This window comes from Panthera leo, chromosome B2 (genome assembly GCF_018350215.1).
Source record: "Panthera leo isolate Ple1 chromosome B2, P.leo_Ple1_pat1.1, whole genome shotgun sequence".
Taxonomy (NCBI): Eukaryota; Metazoa; Chordata; class Mammalia; order Carnivora; family Felidae; genus Panthera; species Panthera leo.
The window spans coordinates 104,754,021-104,780,167 of record NC_056683.1 but is presented as its reverse complement, the minus strand read 5'-3'; the positions used below and the strand labels follow the sequence as shown (position 1 = coordinate 104,780,167).

The window sequence follows — 26,147 nt, the reverse complement described above, 5'->3', positions numbered from 1 at the left end:
AACAGTCTCTACCAAATGTCCTTCCAGCAGTGGAACCGCTTTTCCCCGTGTGGCCCGAGGACCTCCCAGACCCCATTCTGTTCCTGGGGATTCGCCCTTCCCACCAGAGCACCGCCAGGTATCGAGCTGCAGGGTTGCAGCCTTTGCGCTCCCCTTGTTTACAGTCTTAATGGAATTTAAACCCTCTCCTTTCTTCCTTCTCCCTTTTTAGTTTAGTCCCTGTGGCTATTTCCAATTTTCCACTTTCTCTCCAGCTGCTTTTGGGGAAGCGTGCTTTTCTTGTATTCTCCCTACCCCACCCCCATCTCTGTTCTCTCTCCGCCTGCAAAAGCACCTCCCTTCCCGAGGCTTCTCACTCCCCAAGTTCAGCTCTCCGTGCCGCGAACCTGCTGAATTCTGTGGTTCAGGTTGTGCAGATTGTTGTGTTAATCCTCCAATCAGTTTTCTAGGTCTGTAGGATGGTTTAGTGTTGGTCTGGCTGTATTTCATGGATGGGAGAAAAAAAAGCTTCCATGCTGTTCCACGATCTTGGCTCCTCCCCCTCCAGAAACAAACTTTTTAAAAATGTTTGTTTATTTGTTTGTTTATGAGAGAGAGAGAGAGAGGGAGAGAGAGAGAGGAGAGTGAGAGCACAAACAAGGGAAGGGCAGAAGAGGAGGGAGACAGAGAATACCAAGCAGGCTCTGTGCTGTGATGTGGGGCTTGAACTCACAAACCATGAAATCATGACCTGAGGCAAAATGAAGATTTGCATGCTTAACCAATTGAGCCATCAGACATCCCTCCAGAAACAAACTTTTTATTTATGGTCAATTTATTTTCCACTAAGGTGCCAAGGTAAGTCAGTGAGAAAAAGGATGGTCTTTTCAATAAATTATCTGGGATATTTAGATATCTACATCAAAAAGATGAATTTCAACCTTTTCCACAAACACAGGAATTACTTCAGAATAGATTGAAGACTCTAATTCAAGAGTTCACATGAGAAAACTAGTAAAAGAAATGTTGGAAATAATTTCCTTGACCTTGTTAGGAAGGCAAGAATTTCTGACGACAGAAAAGGCAAAGTCATAAAATGAAAAAATTGATAATTTGGACTTCATCAAATTTCAAAACTTTACCACTTCAAAAGACATCATTTTAAAATCGAAAGTTAAGGTACAGACTAAGAAAATACTTGTGAATTACCAATAAGAGTATCCAGACTATGTAAAGAACTCTTACACTTGATAGTAAGGAGATAAGCAACACTTTTTTAAAAATGGAAAAAATGGGGCCCCCTGGGTGGCTCAGTGTGCTAAGTGTCCAACTTGATTTTGGCTCAGGTCATAATCTCACAGTTGGTCATGACATTGAGCGCCACCTCAGGCTTCATCCTGGGCATGGAGCCTGCTTAAGATTCTCTTTGTCCCTCACTCTCTGTCCCTTCCCTGCTCAAGCTCTCCAAAACAAACAAACAAATAAATAAAATGGGCAAAATGTTGAATAGATATTTTGGCAAGATATACTTGCCAAGTGACTAATGAGCATATGAGAAGATGATCAACAGCATTTTGTTATTACGGAAATGAAAAGTAAAACAACAATGATATACTACTTCATACCCCCTAGAATAGCTATAATAAAAAAGCCAGATAACAACAAGCATTAGCAAGAGTATAGAGAAATAGGGATCCTCACAAATGGTGGAGATGTAAAGGTAGTCTCCTTGAAAAGCAGTTTGGCATTTCCACCTCTAGGAATCGACCCAAAAGAAATACAAACATATGTCTTCTCAAAGACTTGTACATAAATGTTCATAGCAGTATTATTCATTACAGCCCAAAATGGAAACAAGCGGGCTGCCCTTCAGAATTGTTTTAACTTGAGGGGCACCTGGATGGCTCAGTTGGTTAAGCTTCCGACTTCGGCTCAGGTCATGATTTCACCGTTCGTGAGTTTGAGCCCCATGTCAGGTTCTGTGCTGACAGCTCAGAGCCTGGAGCCTGCTCAGATTCTGTGTCTCCCTCTCTCTCTCTGCCCCTCTCCCACTCGTACTCTGTCTCTCTCTCTTAAAAATGAATAAAATCAAAAATTTTTAAACTTGAAAAAAAAAAGAATTGTTTTAACTTGAAGCAATTTTGCTTGCTACAGATGTAAATGCAGGCAACATTTGTGCAGCTGTTACTGAAGGGGGTCCATCCAAATTGTTTAAAAAGTTCTTTTAGAAAACATTATCCAAAAAGTACAGCTGTCTAGAACATCTGAAAACGTTCCAGATCCATACTATCTAGACAGTCTGAGTTCCATAAGAATCAACCTATTAAAGATACCACCAATTTGGAGTGTAATTCATTTTATTTTACTGATTATGTCACATTTAGACATGTTTGAACTGGTATGGTCCAACCAATAACCTGTTGATTAATATCTTCAGCATGTGGAAGTAGCTCACAGTATAGTAATTTCCAGGTCTCTAATTGTCTGCTTGGGGCAATAATATGGCTTCATTCTGCTTGTCCCCTGAGCACCTTCATTTATGCAAAGAAGCCCCCCCTTACCTTTTCTTTCCAAGTGGCTTGCCCAACAAACATGACTTGAACAAAAGCCTATAAACTTCACAGCATACCTTTTTGGCAGTATTCTGTCTGTTACCTTGACACAGGTCCTAGAGCAGCAAACAAGCTGATATTATACCCATGCGCATATTTATATGAACTTGTACTCCTTGTGTCATTTATGAAAAACTTTTCCCATCACTTTAGAACTCATTGGTCTCCCTGAAGTCACTTCCTACTAGAAGTGTGACTCATTTGGATATATCATTATAAAATGCCTACCTTTGCTGCCTAATATTCTCTGAAAGACAAACACGGTAAGCTACTTGAAGTAGTTTACCTACTTCCTGTCTACACCTCCATAACACAAATAATGTGCTAGCACATAGATATTGAAAGTCCACGATCTCTTTTCTCCTGGAATGCATCCTTTTGCTTCTCGGTACATATATCTTTGGAGTCTGTGACAGTACAATCAAGAACTCATCCTTGTCATTCATAAGAGATATTATTGATTACTGTTGCTGGTTTCCCCTTAACTAGGAAATGTTCATGTAACCTTTTAATTGGATTTGCCTTACATCAGCATTTATACACTTTTTTCTTAAGGCATGATTGGTGGCACAAAATTATGAAGTAATGCAGACTCTGGAAGCATTATTAAAAGCTCCAGATGGCAAATACCTAATGTTTTGGGGAATGGAGGCCAAGAAACTCTGAAAAGCATTATGGAACTCCTAAGGACTATGATAAGGTGATTAAGACACCTACATCTGGTGCAAAATTTAAAGAGGTGCCCTGGGGCAGCTGGGTGGCTCAGTCCACTGAAAATCTGACTCTTGATTTTGGCTCAGGTCATGATTCCAGATTTGTGAGATTGAGCTCTGCGTCAGGCTCCCTGCTGAGCATGGAGCCTGCTTAAGATTCTCTCTCTCTCTCTGTCTCTCTCTCTCCCCCTCTCTCTCCCTCCCTCTCCCTCTCTTGCCCCACCCCCACCCCTCTCCCCTACTCTTGCTCTCTCTTTCTCTAAAAAGAAAAAAGAAAAAAAAATCCTCCTCCCAATAGCTACAAATACCATCTATACCTGATTAGGATAAACTTTATAAGAAATGAGCAAGGCTTATTTAAGGGCCATGTACCTTCACTAAGTGACCAGAAAAAAACCCACAAATAAATGGTGAGTGTATAAAATCTCTGAATGGGAAGACTCAATTAGTGTCGATGTCAGTTTTCAAATGATTTTTTTAAGAGTAAAGCAATACTTAACAAAATTCTAACAAAACTCATCATGACAGTTTATGTTAGAAATTATGGCATGGTTATGAAAAAGAAAAGTATATCAACAGAACATACCTCATTTTATGTAAATCAACTCATGGGCAGAAAATTCTTTAGAACAAGATAATGTCTATTTTAATCAGTAGGAAAATGATGGCTATTCATTAAATGATTTGTGTCTTACAACACAAGATAAATGTTCAGATTAAATAAAAATAGGATTTATGAATACATGAAAATACTTGTGACAGGAACACTCTGTTAGAAACAAAACATAGAAACCATAAAATGAAATGTTGACTCATCTGATCACCTAAAAATTAAATTCTAAAATATGAAGAAAAACCATAAACAGTTTTTTTATAAGTGACAAGGCTTCTATTTTATGATTTCAAATCAATCATACATTAAGACCTCCTTTGTTGCTCAAGAGCTTTGGAATTGCTGAATGTAGAATAAAATCAACTCCATAATTATACACCAAAACAAAGAGAGGAATCCTCTCCTGATCACAAACTGAGGAATTCAGCAAATGGAAAACAGGCCACAGATGGCAAACGATGTAAAGACAACATATTAATATTTATTAATCATTGAGAGTTTTCAGTAATAAGCCCATGACAGTCAAAGATGAAAATGTAAAATTCAATATATTTCCTTCTGAAGGTGATTTCTGAAAATAGTTGTGCATCACCTAGAATTCTATTCCTCATTCATATCCCAGATGAACTTCAAGGGAAAATCTTTCATATTCTTTTGGAAAATCTTGTCAAACCTTTCATTCTGCTCAACAGTCATGTAATTTTTCCAGTCTCCAATGGTACCTGGAGGAAAAGCAAACAAATTGTTTCAACGAAAACTCTGGGATGAGGGGGCATGATGCCCTAGTGTTGGGAGAAACACCATTGTTTACCCTTCCATTTTCCTCCCCGCTAAGGCCCCATTTGCTCCTGCACATGAGCATGCCCTTCCTCTCCCACCTGATGGCAAGAGGGCACACAAACTGATCACAGTAAATATGATGTGATTTAAGAAAACTAGCCCAACTCCTTAGCTGTCAGCTGCAGCTACTTTACTATTTTGTTCCAGGCTAGCATGGGCTATTAGAGTTCACAGGAGTCCTTTAAAAGTTTCAAAAGTCAGATGGCCCTGGGCAAATATTTACTGATAAGGACATGGTTGCTCAGAGAATTTTTAAAATATAGCCCAAGTTCTTACAGTTTTGAATGGCTCACCTGCAACTCTTCCATCTGTACCCACAGAAGGTTTATTACAGTTTTACATTAAACTTATAGACACAGGAGGAGTCAAGATGGCAGAGAAGTAGGGGGACCCTAAGTTCCCTCCTCCCTCCAACATGGCAGTATTGAGGCCAGAAGACTGGGAATCCCAGGAATCCAGGCTACAGAGTGACAGAAGCATCTCCAGAGGCCCACAGGGACAACTTGGGAGGCCATAGGTGTGTGATTGCAAATTGGGAGAGAGAAAATGTGGGGGGGGGGCGTAGGCACAGAGGGAGGGATCCCCTTCAGTGGAGAGACAAAAGGAAGAGAAAGAGAAACTGTGGAAGTGTAGGAATGAATTTGGACAAGAGAAAAACCACAGACCGGGGGGCCCCTGGGTGGCTCAGTCGGTTAAGCGTCCGACTTCAGCTCAGGTCATGATCTCACGGTCCATGACTTCGAGCCCCGCGTCGGTCTCTGTGCTGACAGCTCAGAGCCTGGAGCCTGCTTCGGATTCTGTGTCTCCCTCTCTCTCTGCCCTTCCTCCACTCACACTCTGTCTCTCTCTCCTTCAAAAATAAACATTAAAAAAATATTTAAAAAACCCCAAAACCACAGACCGGGGAATGGAAAAAAAGGAAAAAGAAGCAATTTCTACCTCATTCTAGGGTTGCGGAGCTTTGTCTGGACTGGAGCCTGCTGTCCTGCTCATGCACCTGAGGAGAAGTGGAGCCAGCCCCAGCTCTCGAGCTGACAGGTGCAGTCGGAGAGAGCTATCCTCTCCCTATGGTGCTGTGGGAAGAAGTCATATAGCCTCCAAGGACAAAAGAGCCTGCAGGTGCCTGCCGGTCAGAGACCCTTTGTCAGTTGGCTGGTGGAGTGACCCTACCCTGGGACCGGGACGCAGGAAGTGAGATCCTTTAAGACACGGGGGTTTGAATCCCAGTCTAGCACCTGGGAGGCACAGGAGACTGTGGAGCAGGGCAAACCAGTGGCTTGTGCCCATGTGGCACTGTGAGGAGTCAGAAGCCCTTTGTTGGCTGGCTTGACGGAGTGGCACTTCCCCGGAACCAGGCTGTGCAGAAAAGGATCCTTTAAGACATTGAACGAACTGGCCCACTTGCACCGGCAGGGCACTGTGAGGATAGCCTGAAAAGAGTGGTTTGGGACTCCCAGTCTGGTGGGGAGAAGCTGGGGTGTCCCATTTATCTCCCCATCACCAACAAGTTGGGGCTTCGGGAAACGGACAAGGAGACCACAGTGGAGGCAGGTCCTGCCTATAGGAAACCATGCCCCTCTACACCTGGTAACTATGTATCTACTGGAGCAAGATTGACACTGGATGGAATCATATCCCCCCTCCTCCAGACCAGCACAGCCACCAGCCCCAAGGCACTGGCAGATATAGGTCCAGCGTTTTTGCATTTTCTGAATTGGTTCTTGGTCAATTCTTATTTTATGTGTGTGTGTGTGTGTATAATTTTTTTTCTTATTCCTTTTCTTTCTCTTATTCCTTCCCTTGTCTATTCTGGTTATTCTGGTTGTTGGTTTGTTTAATCAGAAATTCTTTTTAAAAATTTTTAACATTTATTTATTGTTGAGAGACAGAGAGAGACAGAGCACAAGCAGGGGAGGGGCAAAGAGGGAGGGAGACACAGAATCTGAGGCAGGCTCCAGGCTCTGAGCTGTCGGCACAGAGTTCGACATGGGGCTCAAAACCAAAAACCCCGAGATCATGACCAGAGCCATTGTAGGATGCTTAACTGACTGAGCCACCCAGACGCCTCATGCAGACATTTTTAATCTATTCTTTTTATACATCTTCTGTATCTCCTTCTTCATTATTTTCCTCTCTCTCTGTCTCTCTCTCTGGGTTAGGCTGTATAGTTTCTCTGATTCTCTGCCCAGTCAATTTTTTTTCCTTTCCTTTTTCCCCACCCCTGTTATTTCTCTCTTTGTATGGGATAAGGTTTCTTCCACCACCTCCACTGTTTTTAAAATTTTTTCCAGAGTTACTTCAATGAACAAATCAAAGCATACCTGGTGGAGGGTCCAAAACATCACTACAAGTAGGGAGATAAAGCAACCAAAGTGACAACAGAGAGCAAGAAACATACTCCAAAAAACACCTCCTGAAGGGCCAGGCCCTGGACAGTGTATGACCCCTTTTTAATATAAAAGTGCTCACAAGTGCAGGACATACTATTAAAACACATATGGGACAGAAAACTAGCCAAAATGACAAAACAGAAGAATTCTCCTCAAAGAAATTCCAGGAAGAAATGACACTAGAGAATTGCTAAACAGATGCAAACAATATATCTGAGCAAGAATTTAGAATAATAGTCATAAGATTATTGCTGGACTTGTAAAAAGCATAAAAGACAGCAGAGAATCTATTGCTGCAGAGATCAAAGAACTAAGGAATAGTCATGATGAATTAAGAAATGCTGTAAATGAAGTGCAAAATAAATTAGATGCAGTGAAATCAAGGAGGGAGGAAGTAGAGGGGAGATTAAGTGAAATAGAAGATAAAATTGTGGGAAACAATGAAGCTGTGGAAAGAGAGATAAGAAAATACTAGCCCACAAGGGAGAATTAGAGAACTAAGGGATTCAATGAAACATAAAATAATATCCATATCATAAGAGTTCTGAAAGAGGAAAAGAGAGAGAAAGGGGCAGAAGGTTTACTTGAACAAATTATAGCTGTGAACTTCCCTCATTTGGGTAAGGAGGCAGACATCCAAATTCAGGAAGCACAGAACTCCCTTCAGATTTAACAAGAATTGGTTTTCTGCAAGGCATATCATAGTGAAACTGGCAAAATACAAAGATAAAGAGAGAATTCTGAAAGCAGCTAGGGACAAATGGGCCTTCATCTACAAGGGTAGAAACATAAGGATAGTAGCAGACCTAACCACTGAAACTTGGCAGGCTAGAAGGGAGTGGCAGGAAATATTCAATGTGCTTAATACAAAAAGTATGCAGTCAAGAATTTTTATGCGATAAAGCCTTTCCCATACAAACAAAAACTGAAGGAGCTCATGAACTAAACCAGCCCTGCAAGAAATCCTAAGGGGGACTCTGTGAGTGAAATGCTGTGAAGACTACAAAGGACCAGAGACATCACCACAAGCATGAAACCTACAGACAACACAATGACACTAAATCCGTATCTTTCAATAATAAGTCTGAATGAAAATGGACTAAATGCTCCACTCAGAAGACATAAGGTATCAGAATGGACAAAAAACCCAAGATCCATCTGTATGTCACCTACAAGAGACTCATTTTAGAACTGAGGACACTTTCAGATTGAAAGTGAGGGGTTAGAGAACCATCTATCATGCTACTGGAAGTCCAGAGAAAGATGGAGTAGCCATACTTATATCAGACAAACTAGATTTTAAACTAAAGGTTGTAACGTGAGTTGAAGAAGGACATTATATCATAATTATGGGTCTATCCATCAAGAAGAGCTAACAATTGTAAATGTTTATGCCCCCAACTTGATACACCCAAATACATAAATTAATTAATACCAAACAAAAGCAATCTTATTGGTAAGAATATGGTAATTGCAGAGGACTTTAACACTCCACTTACAACAATAGACAGATCATCTAGGCAGAAAATCAATAAAGATACAATTGCCTTGAATGACACACTGGACTGGATGGACTTGACAGATATATTCAGAACTTTTCATCCAAAAGCAGCAATATACACATTCTTTTCGAGTGCGCATGGAATGTTCTTCAAGGTAGATCACATACTGGGTCACAAAAGAGCTCTCAATAAATATATAAGAAATGAGATCATACCATGCATATTTTCAGATCCCAATGCTATTAAACTTGAAATCAACCACAAAAAAAAATTTAGAAAGCTTCCAAATGCATGGAGGTTAAAGAACATCCTACTAAAGAATGAATGGATCAACCGGGCAATTAGAGAAGAAATTAAAAAATATATGGAAGCAAATTAAAATGAAAACATGACAGTCCAAACCCTTTGGGATGCAGCAAAGGCAGTCCTAAGGGGAAAATACATTGCAACCCAGGCCTATCTCAAGAAGCAAGAAAGGTCCTAAATACATAACCTAATTGCACACTTAAAGGAACTAGAAGCAGAAGAGCAAAGAAACCCCAAAACCAGCATAAGAAGAGAAATAATAAAGATTAGAGCAGAAATAAAAAGTATAGAATCCAAAAAATGAATAGAACAGATCAATGAATCTAAGAACTGTTTGTTTTTGAAAAAATGAACAAAATTGATAACCACCTAGCCAGACTTCTAATTAGAAAAGAGAGAGAACCCAAATAGATAAAATCATTAATGAAAGAAGAGAGATCACAACCAACACCATAGAAATAAAACAATTAGAGAATACTTTGAAAAATTATATGCCAAAAAACTGGACAACCTGGAAGAAATGGACAATTTTCTAGACACCCACACACTACCAATACTCAAATGGGAAGATATAGAAAATTTGAACAGACCCTTAACTAGCAAAGTTAGTTAATTTTCTGAGATCAGGAACATGACAGGGCTATCCACTCTCACCACTGTTGTTTAACATAGTGTTGGAAGTCCTAGCCTCAGCAATCAGAACAAAATGAAATAAAAGGCATCAAAATTGGCAAAGAAGAAGTCAAACTTTCACTTTTTATAGACGATATGATACTGTACATGGAAAACATGAAAGACTCCACCAAAAAGTTGCTAGAACTGATACATGAATTCAGCAAAGTCGCAGGATACAAAATCAATGTATATTAATTGGTTGCGTTTTTATACACCGATAAACAAGTAACAGAAAGAGAAATCAAGAAATTGATCCCATTTACAACTGCACTGAGAACCATAAAATATCTAGGAGTAAACCTAACCAAAGATGTAAAAGAGCTGTATGATGAAATCTATAGAAAACTTATGAAAGAAATTGAAGAAGACACAAAGAAATGGAAAAACATTCCTTGCTTATGGATTAGAAGAACAAATATTGTTAAAATGACAACACTACCCAAAACAATCTACACATTCACTGCAATCCCAATCAAAATTGCACTGGCATTTTTCTGAAATCTAGAACAAACAATCCTGAAATTTATATGGACCCACAAAAGACCCAGAATAGCCAAAGGAATGTTGAAAAAGAAAACCAAAGTGAGAAGCATCAAAACCCCTGACTCTACAACAAAGCTGTAATCAACAGGACAGTATGGTACTGGCACAAAAACAGACACATAGATCAATGGAATAGAATAGAGAACCCAGAATTGGACCAACAAATGTATGGCCAACTAATGTTTAACAAAGCAGGAAAGTGTATCCAATGGAAAAAAGATAGTCTCTTTAGCAAATGGTGCTGGGAGAACTGGACAGCAACATGCCAAAGAATGAACTGGACCACTTTCTTACACCATACACAAAAATAAACTCCAAATGGATGAAAGACCTGAATGTGAGACAGGAAACCATCAAAACCCTAGAGGAGAAAACAGGCAACAACGTCTTTGACCTCACCTGCAGCTATTTCTTGTTTGACACGTCTCCAAAGGCAAGAGAAATAAAAGCAAAAATGAACGATTGGGACCTCATCAAGATAAAAAGCTTCTGCACTGCAAAGGAAACAATCAACAAAACAAAACTAAAAGGCATCTGACGGAATGGAAGAAGATATTTGCAAATGACATATCTGATAAAGGGTTAGTATCCAAAGTCTATAAAGAACTTAGCAAACTCAAAACCTGAAAAACAAATAATCCAGTGAAGAAATGGGCAGAAGACATGAATAGACACTTTTCCAGTGTCTATTCAAAAAATACGTCCAGATGGCCAACAGACACATGAAAAGATGCTCCATGTCACTCATCATCAGGGAAATACAAATCAAACCACATTGAGATACCACCTCACACCAGTCAGAGTGGCTAAAATTAACAATTCAGGAAACAACATATATTGGTGAGGATGTGGAGAAACAGGAACCCACTTGCACTGTTGGTGGGAATGCAAACTTGTGCAGTCGCTCTGGAAAACAGTGTGGAGTTTCCTCAAAGAATTAAAAATAGAACTACCCTATGACCCAGCAATAGCACTACTAGGTATTTATCCAAGGGATATAAGTATGCTGTTTGAAAGGGTCAATGTTTATAGCAGTGCCTTCAACAATAGCCAAATTATGGAAAGAGCCGAAATGTCCATCAACTGATGAATGGATAAAGAAGATGTGGTTTATATATACAATGGAATACTACTTGGCAATGAGAAAGAATGAAATCTGGTCATTTGTAACAACGTGGATGGAACTGGAGGGCATTATGCTAAGTGACATAAGTCAGTCAGAGAAAGACATATCATATGTTTTCACTTATATGTGGAACTTGAGAGAAACTTAACAGAAGACCGTGGGGGAAGGCAATGGGAAAAAATAACTTCAAACACAGAGGGAGGCAAACCCATAAGAGACTCTTAAATACAGAGACAAAGGTAAGGGTTTATGGGTGGGCGGGGGGGCGCAGGGGAGAGGGGAAAATAAGTGATGGGCATCTCACCTGTTGGAATGAACACTGGGTGTTGTATGTAAGCGAAGAATCACGGGAATCTATCACCGAAACAAAAAGTACACTGTATACAATGTATGTTAGCTGACTTGATAATAAATTATATTTAAAAAAGTTATAGACACAGAGATGTGATGACAAATGTGGTGATAGAAGGAAAGGCAAGACAGGAAACACTGATTGTAAAAGCACTCTGAAATAAACAAATGACTGAAACAAACTGAAATACTAACAAAACTGAAAACACAAAGGAAACCATGTAGGAGTGGTAAAGTTAGTGCAAATGATGTTCCTTTAGATAAAATGTAAGAGAAAAGTACATGTCTATGTAGAAGAAACATATGGGAATGTGCTCTACTTCCACAAGGAAAATTGGCTCCTCCTCCTTGTCTTCTTAGCTATTTGAGTCTCTCATTTTCAGGTAAGTTAAAGATGTATAAACACAGAAAATTTTATTTTTTCAAGGGAAAACAAACTTCAAGTGCAATGATTATGGCAGTTGAGAAGGGATGTGGTCTACTACAAGACAGGGTGTTCTGAGCATAACAGGAAGGGAATGTCTCCACTTTAGGTTGGCTCTGAGTTACCAGTGCTTCACATTTTTTAATTGAGCAGGTAAAGATATATGAAGAGTTCAGGTGACAGAAATACTGAGAGAAATCAAAGCCAATATTTATTACTACTTGAAAAAGAGGCATGGAACCCTATGATTAAGTGCAAAATTTATGTCTATAGTTCTGTATTACAGATGTTCCATGTACTAAGATAGAAGATCATAAATATAACTTAGAATGATTATACAAGTAACAAAAATATTAAAACATGGTGAAATTTATCAGTTACAGGAAGGAGTCATTCACTTAAAAACTCACTCATCAGAGGTATGAGATATTATAATAAATGAGAGAAACTTACACATTTTTATGAGGTTTACTAGAGGACACATGATAGTCCTGTGCAATAACAAAAGATCAGTGAATGCATGTTGTTAATTCAGCCCTGGGGACACTCAGGGATAAATCACAGAAATGGAAGGGCAGTCATTGTTGGCCAACAGCCCAGCATTGCCTCATCATCATGTGCTGATCCCATGCTAATGGAAGGAAACAATCTAACAGTAAATGAACAACCATTTTGTGGCAGACATTGTACTGTTATTGGTAGATTTCCAGGGGCCATGGAGAAGGCCTTTTGATTTTAGGCTATTCATCAGATACATTCACTTACATTATATAGTCTCTTGAAGAGCAACAAGAAGAAATCATGGAAAATCATTTGTCTAGTGACGGGAACTGGGCCATAAGGGTCCATGTTAGAAAAGTGAGCCAGGAAGCTTAGAAGCTACACTTGGTTCATTTGTGACACAGTACAATACAGACATTCACTGTTCAACCTCACCTTTGCGAAGGAAATGACCTTTTTCTTGTATCCCAAATTGGTCCTTTAGTATATTGTCATAATTTGCCCGTGGGTCTAACTTCATGTTCTCAAACATGGCCTGGCTCACCACAGTATCCATGTCCTCATCACTTAATTCCTTCCCCAGAAATTTGCAGATTTTTAATATAGAACCTCTGAGATCCTGAAACAAATCACAGTATGATAAATTATGCATGTTATCACAAAGAAGACTTATACAAGTGTCATAGATAAATATCATTATGGGAGTGAACATCGTAGGTGCTTAGGTTGCTTAGAAAGTGGAGCTGTTCCTTGAGATGTGACTTGCTTATTCCTTCTTGATAAATTAATCCATCACTTGTCCACTGTTTGAGAGCACATTTGGGTTCATTTTGAGAACACTCGTATTTTGTTTTATCTGTGTTACCAGCAAGTATTTGGGGAGTAGCTACTAAATGACAGACACTGCCCTGTGAGATGGTGCGAGTGAACAGAGACACAACTGGGGATGAATCCTAGGAATTCAGTACAAGGACCTTTGGGAAAGGCTAATTGTGTAACAGAACTCAGAATATTTCAACAAAGACAAGAAATTTGTTCTGGGAATTAAAGTAAAAATGGGAATTTTCTAGGTAGACAAACTAAAGATATGGAGTCTAGAGAAATGAAAGAATATCTGCAACATCGTGGTTGCGTAGAAGTTGTGAGATAACAGGTCACAGGACAGTTAGAAGTTCAATTTCCGTAGAGCTAGTGGAAACTGGCTTTGGATGAGAATATGGGAGATGAGGGTGGAAGCAATAGCGGGATCATATCGTGAGGAAGGTTTCAAGGCGAGCCAGACACTGAATCTCTATTTGGTAGGTGATATGGACTCAACAAGAAAGTCTAGGCTTAGTATCATGCTCTGGGGCAGGTGTAACAGACTAGTAACAAATACTCAGGATGGAGACGTCCTTAGGAGAACTTGCCTCTCAGCTCTTTCTCTTCTTCCCTGCTAAGAGTTCACCTGGTGATGTTCTGGCATTAGTGCCCAGTCCTGATTCAGTAATGATTCTAATTGATCCATGATCCTCAAAGCAATTCTATTGTCTCTACAAGAGATTATTCTCATTGGTCATATGACCCAATTTTGGCATTGAAACAGAAGGAGGAAGTCAAGGGGCTCCTGGGTGGTTCAGTTGGTTATGTGCCTGACTCTTGATTTCAGCTCAAGTCATGATCTCATGGGTCATGGAATTGAGCCCTGCCTCCGGCTCTACACTGACTGATCTGAGCCTGCTTGGGATTCTCTCTCTCTCTTTCCCTCCCTCCCTCTCTCTATGCCCGTGCACTGTTTATGCTCTCTTACTCTCTTTCTCAAAATAAACTTTTTTTTTAATTTTTTTTTTACGTTTTTATTCATTTTTGAGACAGAGAGAGACAGAGCATGAATGGGGGAGGGTCAGAGAGAGGGAGACACAGAATCTGAAACAGGCTACAGGCTCTGAGCTGTCAGCACAGGGGCCCGATGCGGGGCTCGAACTCACGGACCGCGAGATCGTGACCTGAGCTGAAGTCGGCGCTCAACCGACTGAGCCACCCAGGCGCCCCAAAATAAACTTTTTTAAAAAAGAAAGAGGAAGTCAAAGAGAAGTTACTATGATTTTCCTCCTAGAGAAAAAGTAGAAATAAAGCAGGGCAAGAAGGCCCCTTTATCCCAGTTCCCTCTCTTTCTGCCTTACATGTTATCATCTGAGGACACAACTACAACTGCCTTGCTACCGTGATGGGAGACATCCTTGCCACACCAAATATGATACAAAAGAAAGATAATGCTGGGACATTCTTGATTGCTTAGCGGTAACACTCAGCATAACGGTAGCCTTCCTCTGGGATTCAGTCAATAAATAACAGAAGTTCCTACATTTTAAGCCAATTAGAGTTGACTGTACTGGGTGCTGAATTATGTCTAATCATATAGAGCCATTTTCATTTAATTTTTCTGGGAATTTTTAATCATACACAATGCAGACAAGATTAAAGTTTCCCAAGAGATGCACTCAAGAATGATGAACATAACATTTAGAATGTTATTACAATGAATAGTGCAGAAAATAGATTTCACAATCCATGAAAGACAGACCAATAGTCTGACTCTAAATAATCAAACTTATGCATATCATATACATATATAGATAATTCCTCACACACAGACGATTTTTTTTTTAATTTTTTTTTTTAATGTTTATTTATTTTTGAGACAGAGAGAGACAGAGCATGAATGGGGGAGGGTCACAGAGAGAGGGAGACACAGAATCTGAAACAGGCTCCAGACTCTGAGCTGTCAGCACAGAGCCTGATGCGGGGCTCGAACCCACAGACCGTGAGATCATGACCTGAGCCGAAGTCGGACGCTTAACCGACTGAGCCACCCAGGCGCCCCACACACAGACGATTTTTGAAAAGAAACTTCCAGTATTGGTTGTAAATGAAAACCTGGCAAACAAAGTACAGAAGTGATACTGGAAAAATGTCTCCTGGTCCACTTCGTCTGGGATCTCAAATTTGATATCGCCCTTTGGGTGTTCTGGGCATGAGCAATCAATACGTTCAGCCAGGCTACCTTACAGATTCTGTGAAGTCACTAATGTCACTTTTCTCACCTTTTTCAACTCCTCATACATCATAAACTCGATGTTGAAGAGGCTTTTGTGCTCATACCAACCTTTGATGTGGTCAAACCAAAGGCTTCCCAGCACTGCGAGGAGAATAGATAGTCATTGAGTAAATGTGTTGAACACACTGAAAATGAGTTATAGTCTTAGGAGATGCAGGAGTCTTTAGTAACAAAGAAGGAAAAGGAAGTGTGCTGCTAGAGTCCTGATTTCCCCTAGCACCTGGTTATGGGAGAACCATCAAGCTTCTACCAGAAAACAATTACATGAACTCGAGGAGAAATTAGTCTCTTAAAATAGACACAAAATCAACATAGCATGTGGTTAGAAAAACCAAGGAGGAAAATGGAGGAAAGAATCCTCTCCTTCTCACTCCTCCTGGTCTTCCCAAGCACATAGAACTTTTTCCTGGCTACATGGAACATGTGGGCTCCCTGAGGAGTCACTTCTGCTCTGCACAGTACATTTGACACTAAACTTAGCTCTCCTGTTCCAGATCATCACCTCTACTTCAGAGGACTGGCTCCTGCTCAACCAGCTACAGTGGTGCCTCCTCACAAAAGGAAGTGCGGGGGGGGGGGGGGGCTCCTGGCTTGCTTAGTGGATAGAGTATACAACTCTTGATTTTAGGGTTGTGAGTTGGAGTCCCATGTTGGGTGTAGAGATTACTTTAAAAATAAATAAAAGTGGCGCCTGAGTGGCTCAGTTGGTTAGGCATCTGACTTTGGTTCAGGTCATGATCTCATGGTTTTTGAGTTGGAGCCCCGCATAGGGCTCTCTGCTGTTAGCACAGAGCAGACTTCAGATCCTCTGTCTCCCTCTCTCTGCCCCTCCCCTACTAGCGTGCACCTCCTTTCTCTCTCACTCTCTCTCTCTCTCTCAAAAATAAACATTTACAGATAAATAAATATATAAAAATTTAATAAAAAAGAAACAAATATGGAATAGAACTTTATCAAATAGAAGCTCCTGGCAGCAGCCATTTGCAATATGCAGTGCAAAGCTCCAAACCTGTGATCTGAACTGAGATTCTTCTCACTGAGCTAGAACAGAAACCCCTGTGCTTATGAACCACTGTTTTCATAGCTAAATGTAAATATTCCTTTGTGATACGACTTTGTAATCTTGACAGTCTACTGAGAGAAGCCAGGGGCAGCATAATTTGTAACAATGGCAGGGCATGGTCATCTAGGACAACCCTACCAATGGCTTAATACATTGATTACTCACCCTCATTCAACTCTACTTCAGCTTCTTTTTTACCCTCTGTCATATTCACTAAGCTTAAACCTCACTGCAGGACAGCAAACTTATTACTTGCTTTATATAAGTTTATTTACCTTTTCCTTCTAGAAATAGTTTCATGAATTCCTCAATGGTAGTTGCAGCAGGTAATGGCATCTTCTTTGAAAAGTGAAAATATGAGCACATAATGTCCTTAGGGTTTCTGTATACATAAATAATCTACAAAGAAAGGAAGTATTCATTATTTCTGTTGCTTTCATTACATCATATTTTTACCCGAATACCTTCCAATTGGGTGAAGTATGTTTTTTCTTTTAACTTTATAGTTTCCTAACTATGTCTTGTAGACATTCAGTGTTCTTTGTATTTTGGGTTTCCCCTTCTCTACATTGCGTCTCCCTCCATGATTGGCCTGTGGCTCTCAATTACTCCGCCAGACACACCTCTATCCATGGTACCCAACCAAAATAGGTGGAAGTATGAAAAGGTAGTGGTGAGGACACTGAGAGCAGTGAAGGAATTGCTAGTATTGTAAGCGCACCTAGTAAGTAAGCTAATTAAAAAAATGAAAGGAGGGGCGCCTGGGTGGCTCAGTCGGTTAAGCGTCCGACTTCAGCTCAGGTCACGATCTCACAGTCTGTGAGTCCGTGAGTTCGAGTCCCGCGTCGGGCTCTGGGCTAACGGCTCAGAGCCTGGAGCCTGCTTCTGATTCTGTGTCTCCCTCTCTCTCTGCCCCTCCCCCATTCATGCTCTGTCTCTCTCTGTCTCAAAAATAAATAAACATTAAAAAAAAATTTTAAAAATGAAAGGATATATAATCTAAAATGTGTATTATATTATAATTTACATTATAAAGTTAATTAAATGCACAGATATATACTCTTTCATTTTTAATGGCTGTATTACATATGTGATCAGGAAAAGGGTACAAGATAAAAATCAGATTCTCCACGATAAGAACAAAATGGCTATTGAAAATAAAAGCATGTCAAATGCCACATTTGCTTCAGCTTGATGAATGTAGTGTCAGTGTAATGAAAGGAAATGAAATAAAGAAAAAGAGCAGTTATCTTTCAACAGCCATAGTCTCTTTCTTACTTTGGCTTTTTTGTTCTTCAGGCCACTTGGAACCAAATAGTATGGGAGGTGGGTAGTGAAGAGACGAGGAGATGGTCTTTTAACAAAATCCGTGTTTTGATCGGGGTACTGAAAATAGGGAACTCGCAAAATCGTCTCCAGATTCTCAGTGCTTTTTCGATGTTCATCAAAATAAATCAAGTTCAGTATCTGCTGAAACCAGATGGTTCCTGTAAAATAATTATTTTTGTTTTCAATGATGTACAAATGTCTCCAAAATGCAGATAGAAGTGCCATCAGTATTTTAATAAGAGTTTGTTATTATAACATGTATAATGGTAATTTGGTCAGAATGGAATTTTTAATATATTAAAAATGCAGTATGAGTAAAAGAAAACAAACATTTTCTTTATTTTCCTTTTAAGGAGATGCTACATTTGAAACTCTGTGGTCGTTTGTCGCACTAATTGATTCTTTGAATCTTCTGTGCTTTCTTCTGCTTCATATATGGGACTTTTAAATTACCTTCTATGTCTGCCTCTAGATTTCCTTCCACAAGCCCACTCATAGGACTTTAGGTAATATAAACAAAAAGAAAAAAAAAAGGAATTTCACTGAAAGAGTCACTTTCCATTTTTCCCCCCTTCCCCATGTTTCCTACTGTGCACATGATGTCCACCTAAGGAAATAGTGTTCATTATAAATCCCTAAGGAAAGCCCTGTGACCCACATGGAGACAGGAAGGGAAGGATGATGCCTAAAGTTGGGCCTTTCACTGTATGTAGGATGTGACACATTTTTCTGATGACTACTTCTCTTAATTCTAATTAAAGAGGACATTTGTCTCAGTATATTTGGGTGTAATTGCCTGCTTTAGATTTCTTACACTTAATTTACGTGATTCATATAAAGATTAAGATTAAAGGTATAAGATTAAAACATACCCTCTATAAAGGTCATGGTTCAGATATATCCAGGCAATGTTCTAAAAAAAACTTACCCAACTAAAAATCGTAAGTCCCAGAAAGGTTCAAATCAACTTCTGAAATGAGAAAACCCACTGGCCCCTCATCAATTCCCATCCTAGCCTTCCTTCCTAAGACCATCCAATCACCCATGCTAAGCAGCAGCACCTGGTGAGCAAGATCATTTTTGGGTGCAGAAGCCTTGCTAGCAGGTGCAGGTGGGGTGCAACTTATCCGTCATCTCATTATCTTAATGTTGGTGGTTTTAGTCCTCCAGTGTTGCACAGGGAAGACCACGACCATGTGTGCCTGCATGTTACCTCAGCTGGTAACTCAATGAGTTCAAATTCATGAAAACTTGTTATAAGGCTCTGGAAGGTTTCTTTCATCCTTTTGCTTTCCCAGATAAAAGATACTGCTTCTGCAGGAGGAATCACAGATTCAGGAGGGCTGACAGGTTTTCAATCATGGCACAGTTCTGCAGAGATTCAAACAATATGATGTAAAAATCTCTGCAGAGACTCAAAAATTCAAATATCTGTTTTCAGCTTCTTCTGCCACTCCCTCTTTTACACTTTTTCCAATCCCCCCCTCTCTCTTTCTCTCTCCCTCCCTCTCTCTCTGTCTCTCTCTCTCCCCCCACTTCCCTTCTTTCCTTCCTTTCTTTATTTTTCTTGGCCTATTTGATAGTCAGGCGTTAGTGTAATGGGATACGAATTATTTTCTTCAGTTCATGCTATATTAATAACACTGATTCACCAAAGGCCCTCCCTCTCTGTTTGTCCATTTATTCTCATTTGCTGTTTCAATTCCTACTACTACCCCCACCACAGAAAAGCAGGTGTTGGGGTTTAAAGTGCATTCCTCATTGGAAAGTGTTCTTGTGGAACGTGTATTGTTGTATGTGTTTCTATTTCCTATCCATGTGCATCATTTCTTTCTGTTTGCCACTGTGTGCTGTGGTTTAATGTTCATTTACATGCTACATCTGATCCAATGTGCATAATAGATGCTGTCTATGTTTCTGGGTGTGCATTCCTGCACTGACCTATCCATTTTCCACCAATGGACACCCCAACCCAAACAACACTGCCATGTATATCCTCATTCGTGTTCACTATGTACCTGTATGAGATTTTCATAGGGACAAATATTCAGGAGAGGAATTACCTGTTATAGGTGTATTTTAGTTGTCCAGGTAGTGCCATACTGCTTTCCAAAGAATGGCTGCTTTAAACTATTCTCCCAGGGGTAAAATGCTTATGCATATACATCTCTCTGCACTCCTTGCCATGTTCAGATTTACTCATTTTCTAATTTTTGTCAGTCTTGTAGATGTAAAATAATATATCATTGTCTACGAACTTGGGGTTTTTTTTGGTATTGGCAGAGGGTGGTTTTCTTCTGTAAATTTTCAGATTATTTCTTTGACTCTTTTTATTTTCAGATTGCTGCCCCACACTTGATTTGTAGTTCTAATATATGGTAGATAAAAAATATTTTTTTCATTGTAGACATAGCATGTATATTCTTTCTGTCACCTATTAACTTTGCCCAAATGATCCTTAGTGAAGCAAAACCCAAACTGCTTAACTTTGATGTAATTGAATTTATTAAAGTTTAAAGTTTTGCCTGTATTTTATTTTTTGTTTCAAGTTTTTTTATTTCAATTCTAATCTTTTAACATAGAGTAATATTTGTTTCAGGAGTAGAAGTTATTGATTTATCAATTACAAATAACAGCCAGTGTTCATCACCACAAGTGCCCTTTTTAATGCCCATCACCCATCTACCCCATTTCCCACACACCTCCCTCCATAAATCCTCAGTTTGTTCTCTATCATTAAGTGTCTCTTGTGGTTCGTTTCCCTCTATTCTCACCCCCGCCATGTGCTCATCTGTTTTATTTACTAAATTCCATGTGTGAATGAAATCATATGGTATTTGTCTCTCTCTGACTGGCTTATTTCACTTAGCATAATACACTCTAGCTCCAAACACATTGTGGCAAATGGCAAGATTTCATTCTTTTTGATGGTTGAGTAATACTCCATTGTATGTATAAAACACATCTTCTTTATCCGTTCATCAGTCTATGGGCATTTGGCTCTTTCCATAATTTGGCTATTGTTGAAAATGCTAGTATAAACATTGGCATGCATGTGCCCCTTTGAATCAGTATTTTTGTATCCTTTGGGTAAATACTAGTAGTACAATTGCTGGGTCATAGGGTAGTTCTATTTTTAACTTTTTCAGGAACCTCCATATTGTTTCCACAGTGTCTACACCAGTTTGCATACCCACCAACAGTGTAAGAGGGTTCCTCTTTCTCTGCATCTTTGTCCACCATCTATTGTTTCCTGCACTGTGAATTTTAGCCAATTTAGCAGGTGTCAGGTGGTATCTCACTGTGGTTTTGATTTGTATTTCACTGATGATGATTAATATTGAGTATCTTTTCATGTGTCTGTTAGCCATCTGGATGTTTTTGGAAAAAAATATATTCCTGTCTTCTGCTACTTTCCTCACTGGATTATTTGTTTTTTTTAAGTGTTGAGTTTGATAAGTTCTTTATAGATTTTGGATACTAACCCTTTATCAGATGTGTCATTTGCAAATACCTTCTCCCATTCCATAGGCTGCCTTTTAGTTTTGTTGTTTGTTTCCTTTACTATGCAGAAGTTTTTATTTTGATGAAGTCGCAATAGTTCACGTTTGCTTTTGTTTTTCTTGCCTCTGCTGATGTGTGTGGTAGGAAGTTGCTACTGCTGAGGGTCAAAGAGGTTGTTGCCTGTGTTGTCCTCTAGGATTTTGATGGTCCTGTCTCATATTTAAGTCTTTGATGCATTTTGAATTCATTTTTGTGTATGGTATAAGAAAGTAGTCCAGTTTCATTTATCTGCTTGTTCCTTTCCAGTTTTCCCAAAACCATTTGATAAAGAGTCAGTATTTTTTTTTACACTGGATATTCTTTCCTGCTTTGTCAAAGATTGACCATATAGTTGTGGGTCCATTTCTGGGTTTTCTGTTCTGCTTCACTGATCTCTCTGTGTGTTCTTCTGCCAGTACCATACTACCTTGATCATTACAGCTTTGTAATATAACTTGATGTCTGTAACTGTGATGTCTCCAGCTTTGTTTCTCTTTTTCAAAATTGCTTTGACTCTTCAGGAAATTTTGTGGTTACATACAAATTTTTTGTATGTTTTTAAGTTTGTTGTAGCTCTGTGAAAAATGCTGGTGTTATTTTGAGAGGAATTGAAGTAGTAAAGTAAATTGGGTAGTAAAGACATTTTAACAATATTTGTTCTTTCAATCCATGAGCATGGAATATTTTTCCATTTCTTTATGTTGTCTTAAATTTCTTTCAGAAGTGTTCTAAAATTTTTAGAATATAGATATTTGGTTAGGTTATTCCTAGGTATCTTATGAGTTTTTATGCCTTTGTAAGTGTAATGCTGATTTTTCTTTCTGCTGATTCATTTTTGTTGTAAAGAAGTGAAACTTCTTTCTATGTTGATTTTGTATCTTGTGACTTTCCTGAATTTATGTATCAGTTCTAGAAAATTTTTGGTAAAGAGTTTTGTGTTTTCTACATACAGTATCATGCCATTGGTGAATAGTGAAAGTTTGACCACTCTCTTGCCAAATTGAATATATTTTATTTCTTTCTGCTGTCTGATTGCTGAAGCTAGGACTTCTAGTACTATGGCACATAACAAGTGTGACAGTGGGCATCCCTGTCTTCTTCTTGACCATAGCAGTAAAGCTCTCAGTTTCTTCCCATTGAGGATGTTGTTAGCTCTGGGTCTTTTATATATGCCCTTTATGATGTTGAGTATGTTCCCTCGATCCCTACTTTGTTGTGGGTTTTTATCATGAATGGATGTTGTACTTGGTAAAATACTTTTTCCTGCATCTACTGAGAGGATCATATTGTTCTTATTTTTTATTTTATTTCTGTAGTATATCACATTCATTGAATTTCAAATATTTGTTTCTTTCTATATCATATATTTCTACTCTAATCTTTATTATTTCCCCTCTTCTGATAGTTTTAGGCTTTATTTCTTGTCCTTTTTCCAGCTCCGTTAGGTATAAACTTAGGTTGAATATTTGAGATTTTTCATGGTTGCTGGATGTATTTATATATTGAGGTTCTTGTTATATATCCCTTCTTATGTATGCTTTTGCTGCACCCCAAATTTAGTCCTTTGTGTTTTCATTTTCATTGGCTTCCATGTATTTTTTCCAATTTCTTCTTTAATGTACTGACTGACCCATTAATGCTTTAGTAGGATTACCTTTAACCTCAATGAATTTGAGGTCTTTCCAAATTTTTTCTTGTGGTTGGCCTCAAGTTTCATAGTATTGTCTGATATTATGCATATTATGATCTCAATCTTTTTGTACTTGTTGAAGACTGATTTGTGATCTAGTATGTGATCTATTCTGGAGATTGTCCCACTTGCACTTGAAAAGAATGTGTACTCTACTTCTTTAGGGTGAAATGTTCTGAATATATCTGTTAAATCCATCCAGCCCAGTATGTCATTCAAAGCCATTGTTTCCTTCTTGATTTTCTGCATAGATGATATGTCCACTGATATAAGTAGAGTATTAAAACCCCCTACCATTATTGTATTATTATCAATGAGTTCCTTTACGCTTGTTATTCATTGTTTTGTATACTTGAGTGCTCTCAAGTTGGAGGCATCAATATTTAAAATTGTTAGATGTCCTCATTGGATAGACTTCTTAATTGGGACCTAGAACCCTTCTTCATCTCTTGTTACAGTCTTGGTTGAAAATCTAGTTTTTCTGATATAAATATTGCTACTCTGGCTTTCTTTTGACATTGGCTTGCATGATAAATGGTTTTCCTTCCCCCCACTTTCATCTGCAGATGTCTTACATCTTAAATGAGTCTCTTGTAGGCAGCATATAGATAGGTCTTGTTTTGTTTTGTTTTGTTTTGTTTTGTTTTGTTTTTACCCATTCGAACACCCTATTTCGTTTGATTGGAGGACTTAGTCAATTTAAATTTAGAGTGATTATTAATAGATATGAATTTCATCCATTTTATTACTTGTTTTTTCTGGAGATTTTCTCTGTTCCTTTCAGTCTTTGTTGTTTTTGGTCTTTCTTAATTACTCAAAGAGTCACCTTTAATATTTCTTGCAGAGCTGGTTTAGTGGTCATGAACTCTTTGAGATTTTGTTGGGAAACTCTTTATTTCTCTTTCTATTCTGAATGATAACCTTGATGAATAGAATATTCTTGGCTGCATATTTTTTCCCATTCAGCACTTTGACTATATCATGCCACTCCCTTCTGGCCTGCCAACTTTCTGTGGCTAAGTCTGCTGCTATCCTTATTTATCTTGTAAGATAGGGATTTCTTTTCCCTTGTTTCTTTTAGGATTGCTTTCTTATCATTGTATTTTGCAAATTTTAGTATGATATGTCTTGGTGTTGGGCTGCTTTTGTTGATTTTTCTGGGAGTTCTCTATGTCTCCTGGATTTGGATGTCTGTTTCCTTGTCTAGATTAGGGAAGTTTCAGCTATAATTTGCTCAAATAAAACTTCTGCCCCCTTTTCTCTCTTCTTTTTCTTCTTCTTCTTCTTCTGAGACTCCTTACACATTGTAGAGTCCCTGGGTTTCTTATGTCTACATTTATAATCCAATATTTTCCTTTTCCTCTTCTTCTCAGCTTCATTATTTCCCATAGTTATCTTCTATATCACATATTAATTCCTCTGCTTCTTCCTTCCTATGGTCATTACATCCAATCAGTTTCACATCTTGGTTATAGCAGTTTATATTTCAGCTTGACCAGTTTGTAGGTCTTTTATCTCTGCAGTAAGGGACTCCCTGGTGCTTTCTATGCTTTTCTCAAGCCCAGTATTCTTATGATTATTGTTTTAAATTCTGGATCAGCCATATTATTTATATCTGTTTCGATTAGATCTTTGGCCGCCATGACTTTCACTTGTTCTTTCTTTTGAGATGAATTCCTCTGTGTTGGCATTTTGTTTAGGTATCTGTCTTCTGTAACTTAGAAAAGCCAGTTATCTTTCTTGCTCCTGAGAGTAATAGTTTTGTAAATAAGAGGTCATATAGTGACCAAGGACTGGCATTTCAAGAAATGTTTCTGCTGTATACTGTGTGCACTCTGCTGTTGTATTTTGACTGCTCTTTCCCTCAGGTCATTCATCTGCAGAATTTCAGTTTACCTGAAGTGTGAGTGTTTCGATCTTGTCCAGTGTGTAGAGAGTTTTAAGTAGATATGTTTTGGTCTGCTTGTTAAAAGAGGCTAGCTCCAATTTCCACTAGATCTGAAGCTTTGCAGCACTCTATAATGGGTAGATTTGGTGCATATGGGGATTTGTGCTGGTCTTCTGGGGAAGAGGTCTGCTGCCACTCTGGCTCTCAGGCACACTTGCCCACATACAGAAGCACCTGCAGGCTTCAGGCAGTTGGTCTTTGTGTAAGCAGCTCAAGCTTCCACTGCAGGTGCTGTGCTGCTCATTGTAGTCTGTCTGTGTTGATGAGTGGGGACAAAAATTGCGTCAGCTAGCTCTATCCTCCCTGGAGAGGGAAATTCATGCCCAAAGCTGTTCCAGAAGCCCTCACAGAAGAGCAAGCTATCTCCCTTCATTGTCCCAGACATCCCTCAAATCTCTGCCTTCATCCTGTCTATGTCTCAGCCATCTACCCACCCAGCAGTGCAGTGCTCTGTGTTTTATTTCATGCAGGGACTGGGTTTTAAAGCTCTAAATTTTAGGTACCAGGTGCAGTGTGGATCCCTGCTGATCCTCTGGGGGAGGGTCTCACACCGGGCTGGTGCTGGTTTGTTCCAGAAGGGCAGTTTCACAAAGCCACAGGGGCTTGGAGTGTATGGTAAAGCACATCAAGAAGCCATCCTCAACAACTGTCCCTGCTTACATTTTAGTGAAAGAGCAATGCAATCACACCTGCAGGCTCTTTTGTCTCCTGAAAGGCAGCACCGCCTCTCAAATGTACTCCATGAAGGGTAACTGTCTCTCCCAGTAAAATCTGGGGGATCCTCACACCAAGCTTTCCCTCTTCTGGGCCTCTGCCTTTCTTCTCCACAGGAGTACTTCTACACCTACCAGGATCCACCCTGGTGATGATGAGGACTTCTGCAATTTTAGACTTTGAGCTCT

General features: G+C 39.2%; 1 protein-coding gene across 1 annotated transcript in view; it reads right to left on the bottom strand.

Moving 5' to 3' along the window:
- Positions 1 to 4,116: 4,116 nt before the first annotated feature.
- Positions 4,117 to 26,147, bottom strand: part of LOC122219145 (amine sulfotransferase-like) — a 40,353-nt gene continuing 18,322 nt past the window's right edge. Inside the window, exons 3-7 of the mRNA XM_042937382.1 lie at positions 18,014 to 18,222; positions 17,011 to 17,134; positions 15,659 to 15,753; positions 13,011 to 13,194; positions 4,117 to 4,639 (exon numbers count right to left, since the gene is read on the bottom strand). Coding sequence (XP_042793316.1) covers positions 4,518 to 4,639; positions 13,011 to 13,194; positions 15,659 to 15,753; positions 17,011 to 17,134; positions 18,014 to 18,222 — 734 coding nt within the window. The 3' untranslated portion in view covers positions 4,117 to 4,517. The remainder of the gene's footprint in view (positions 4,640 to 13,010; positions 13,195 to 15,658; positions 15,754 to 17,010; positions 17,135 to 18,013; positions 18,223 to 26,147) is intronic.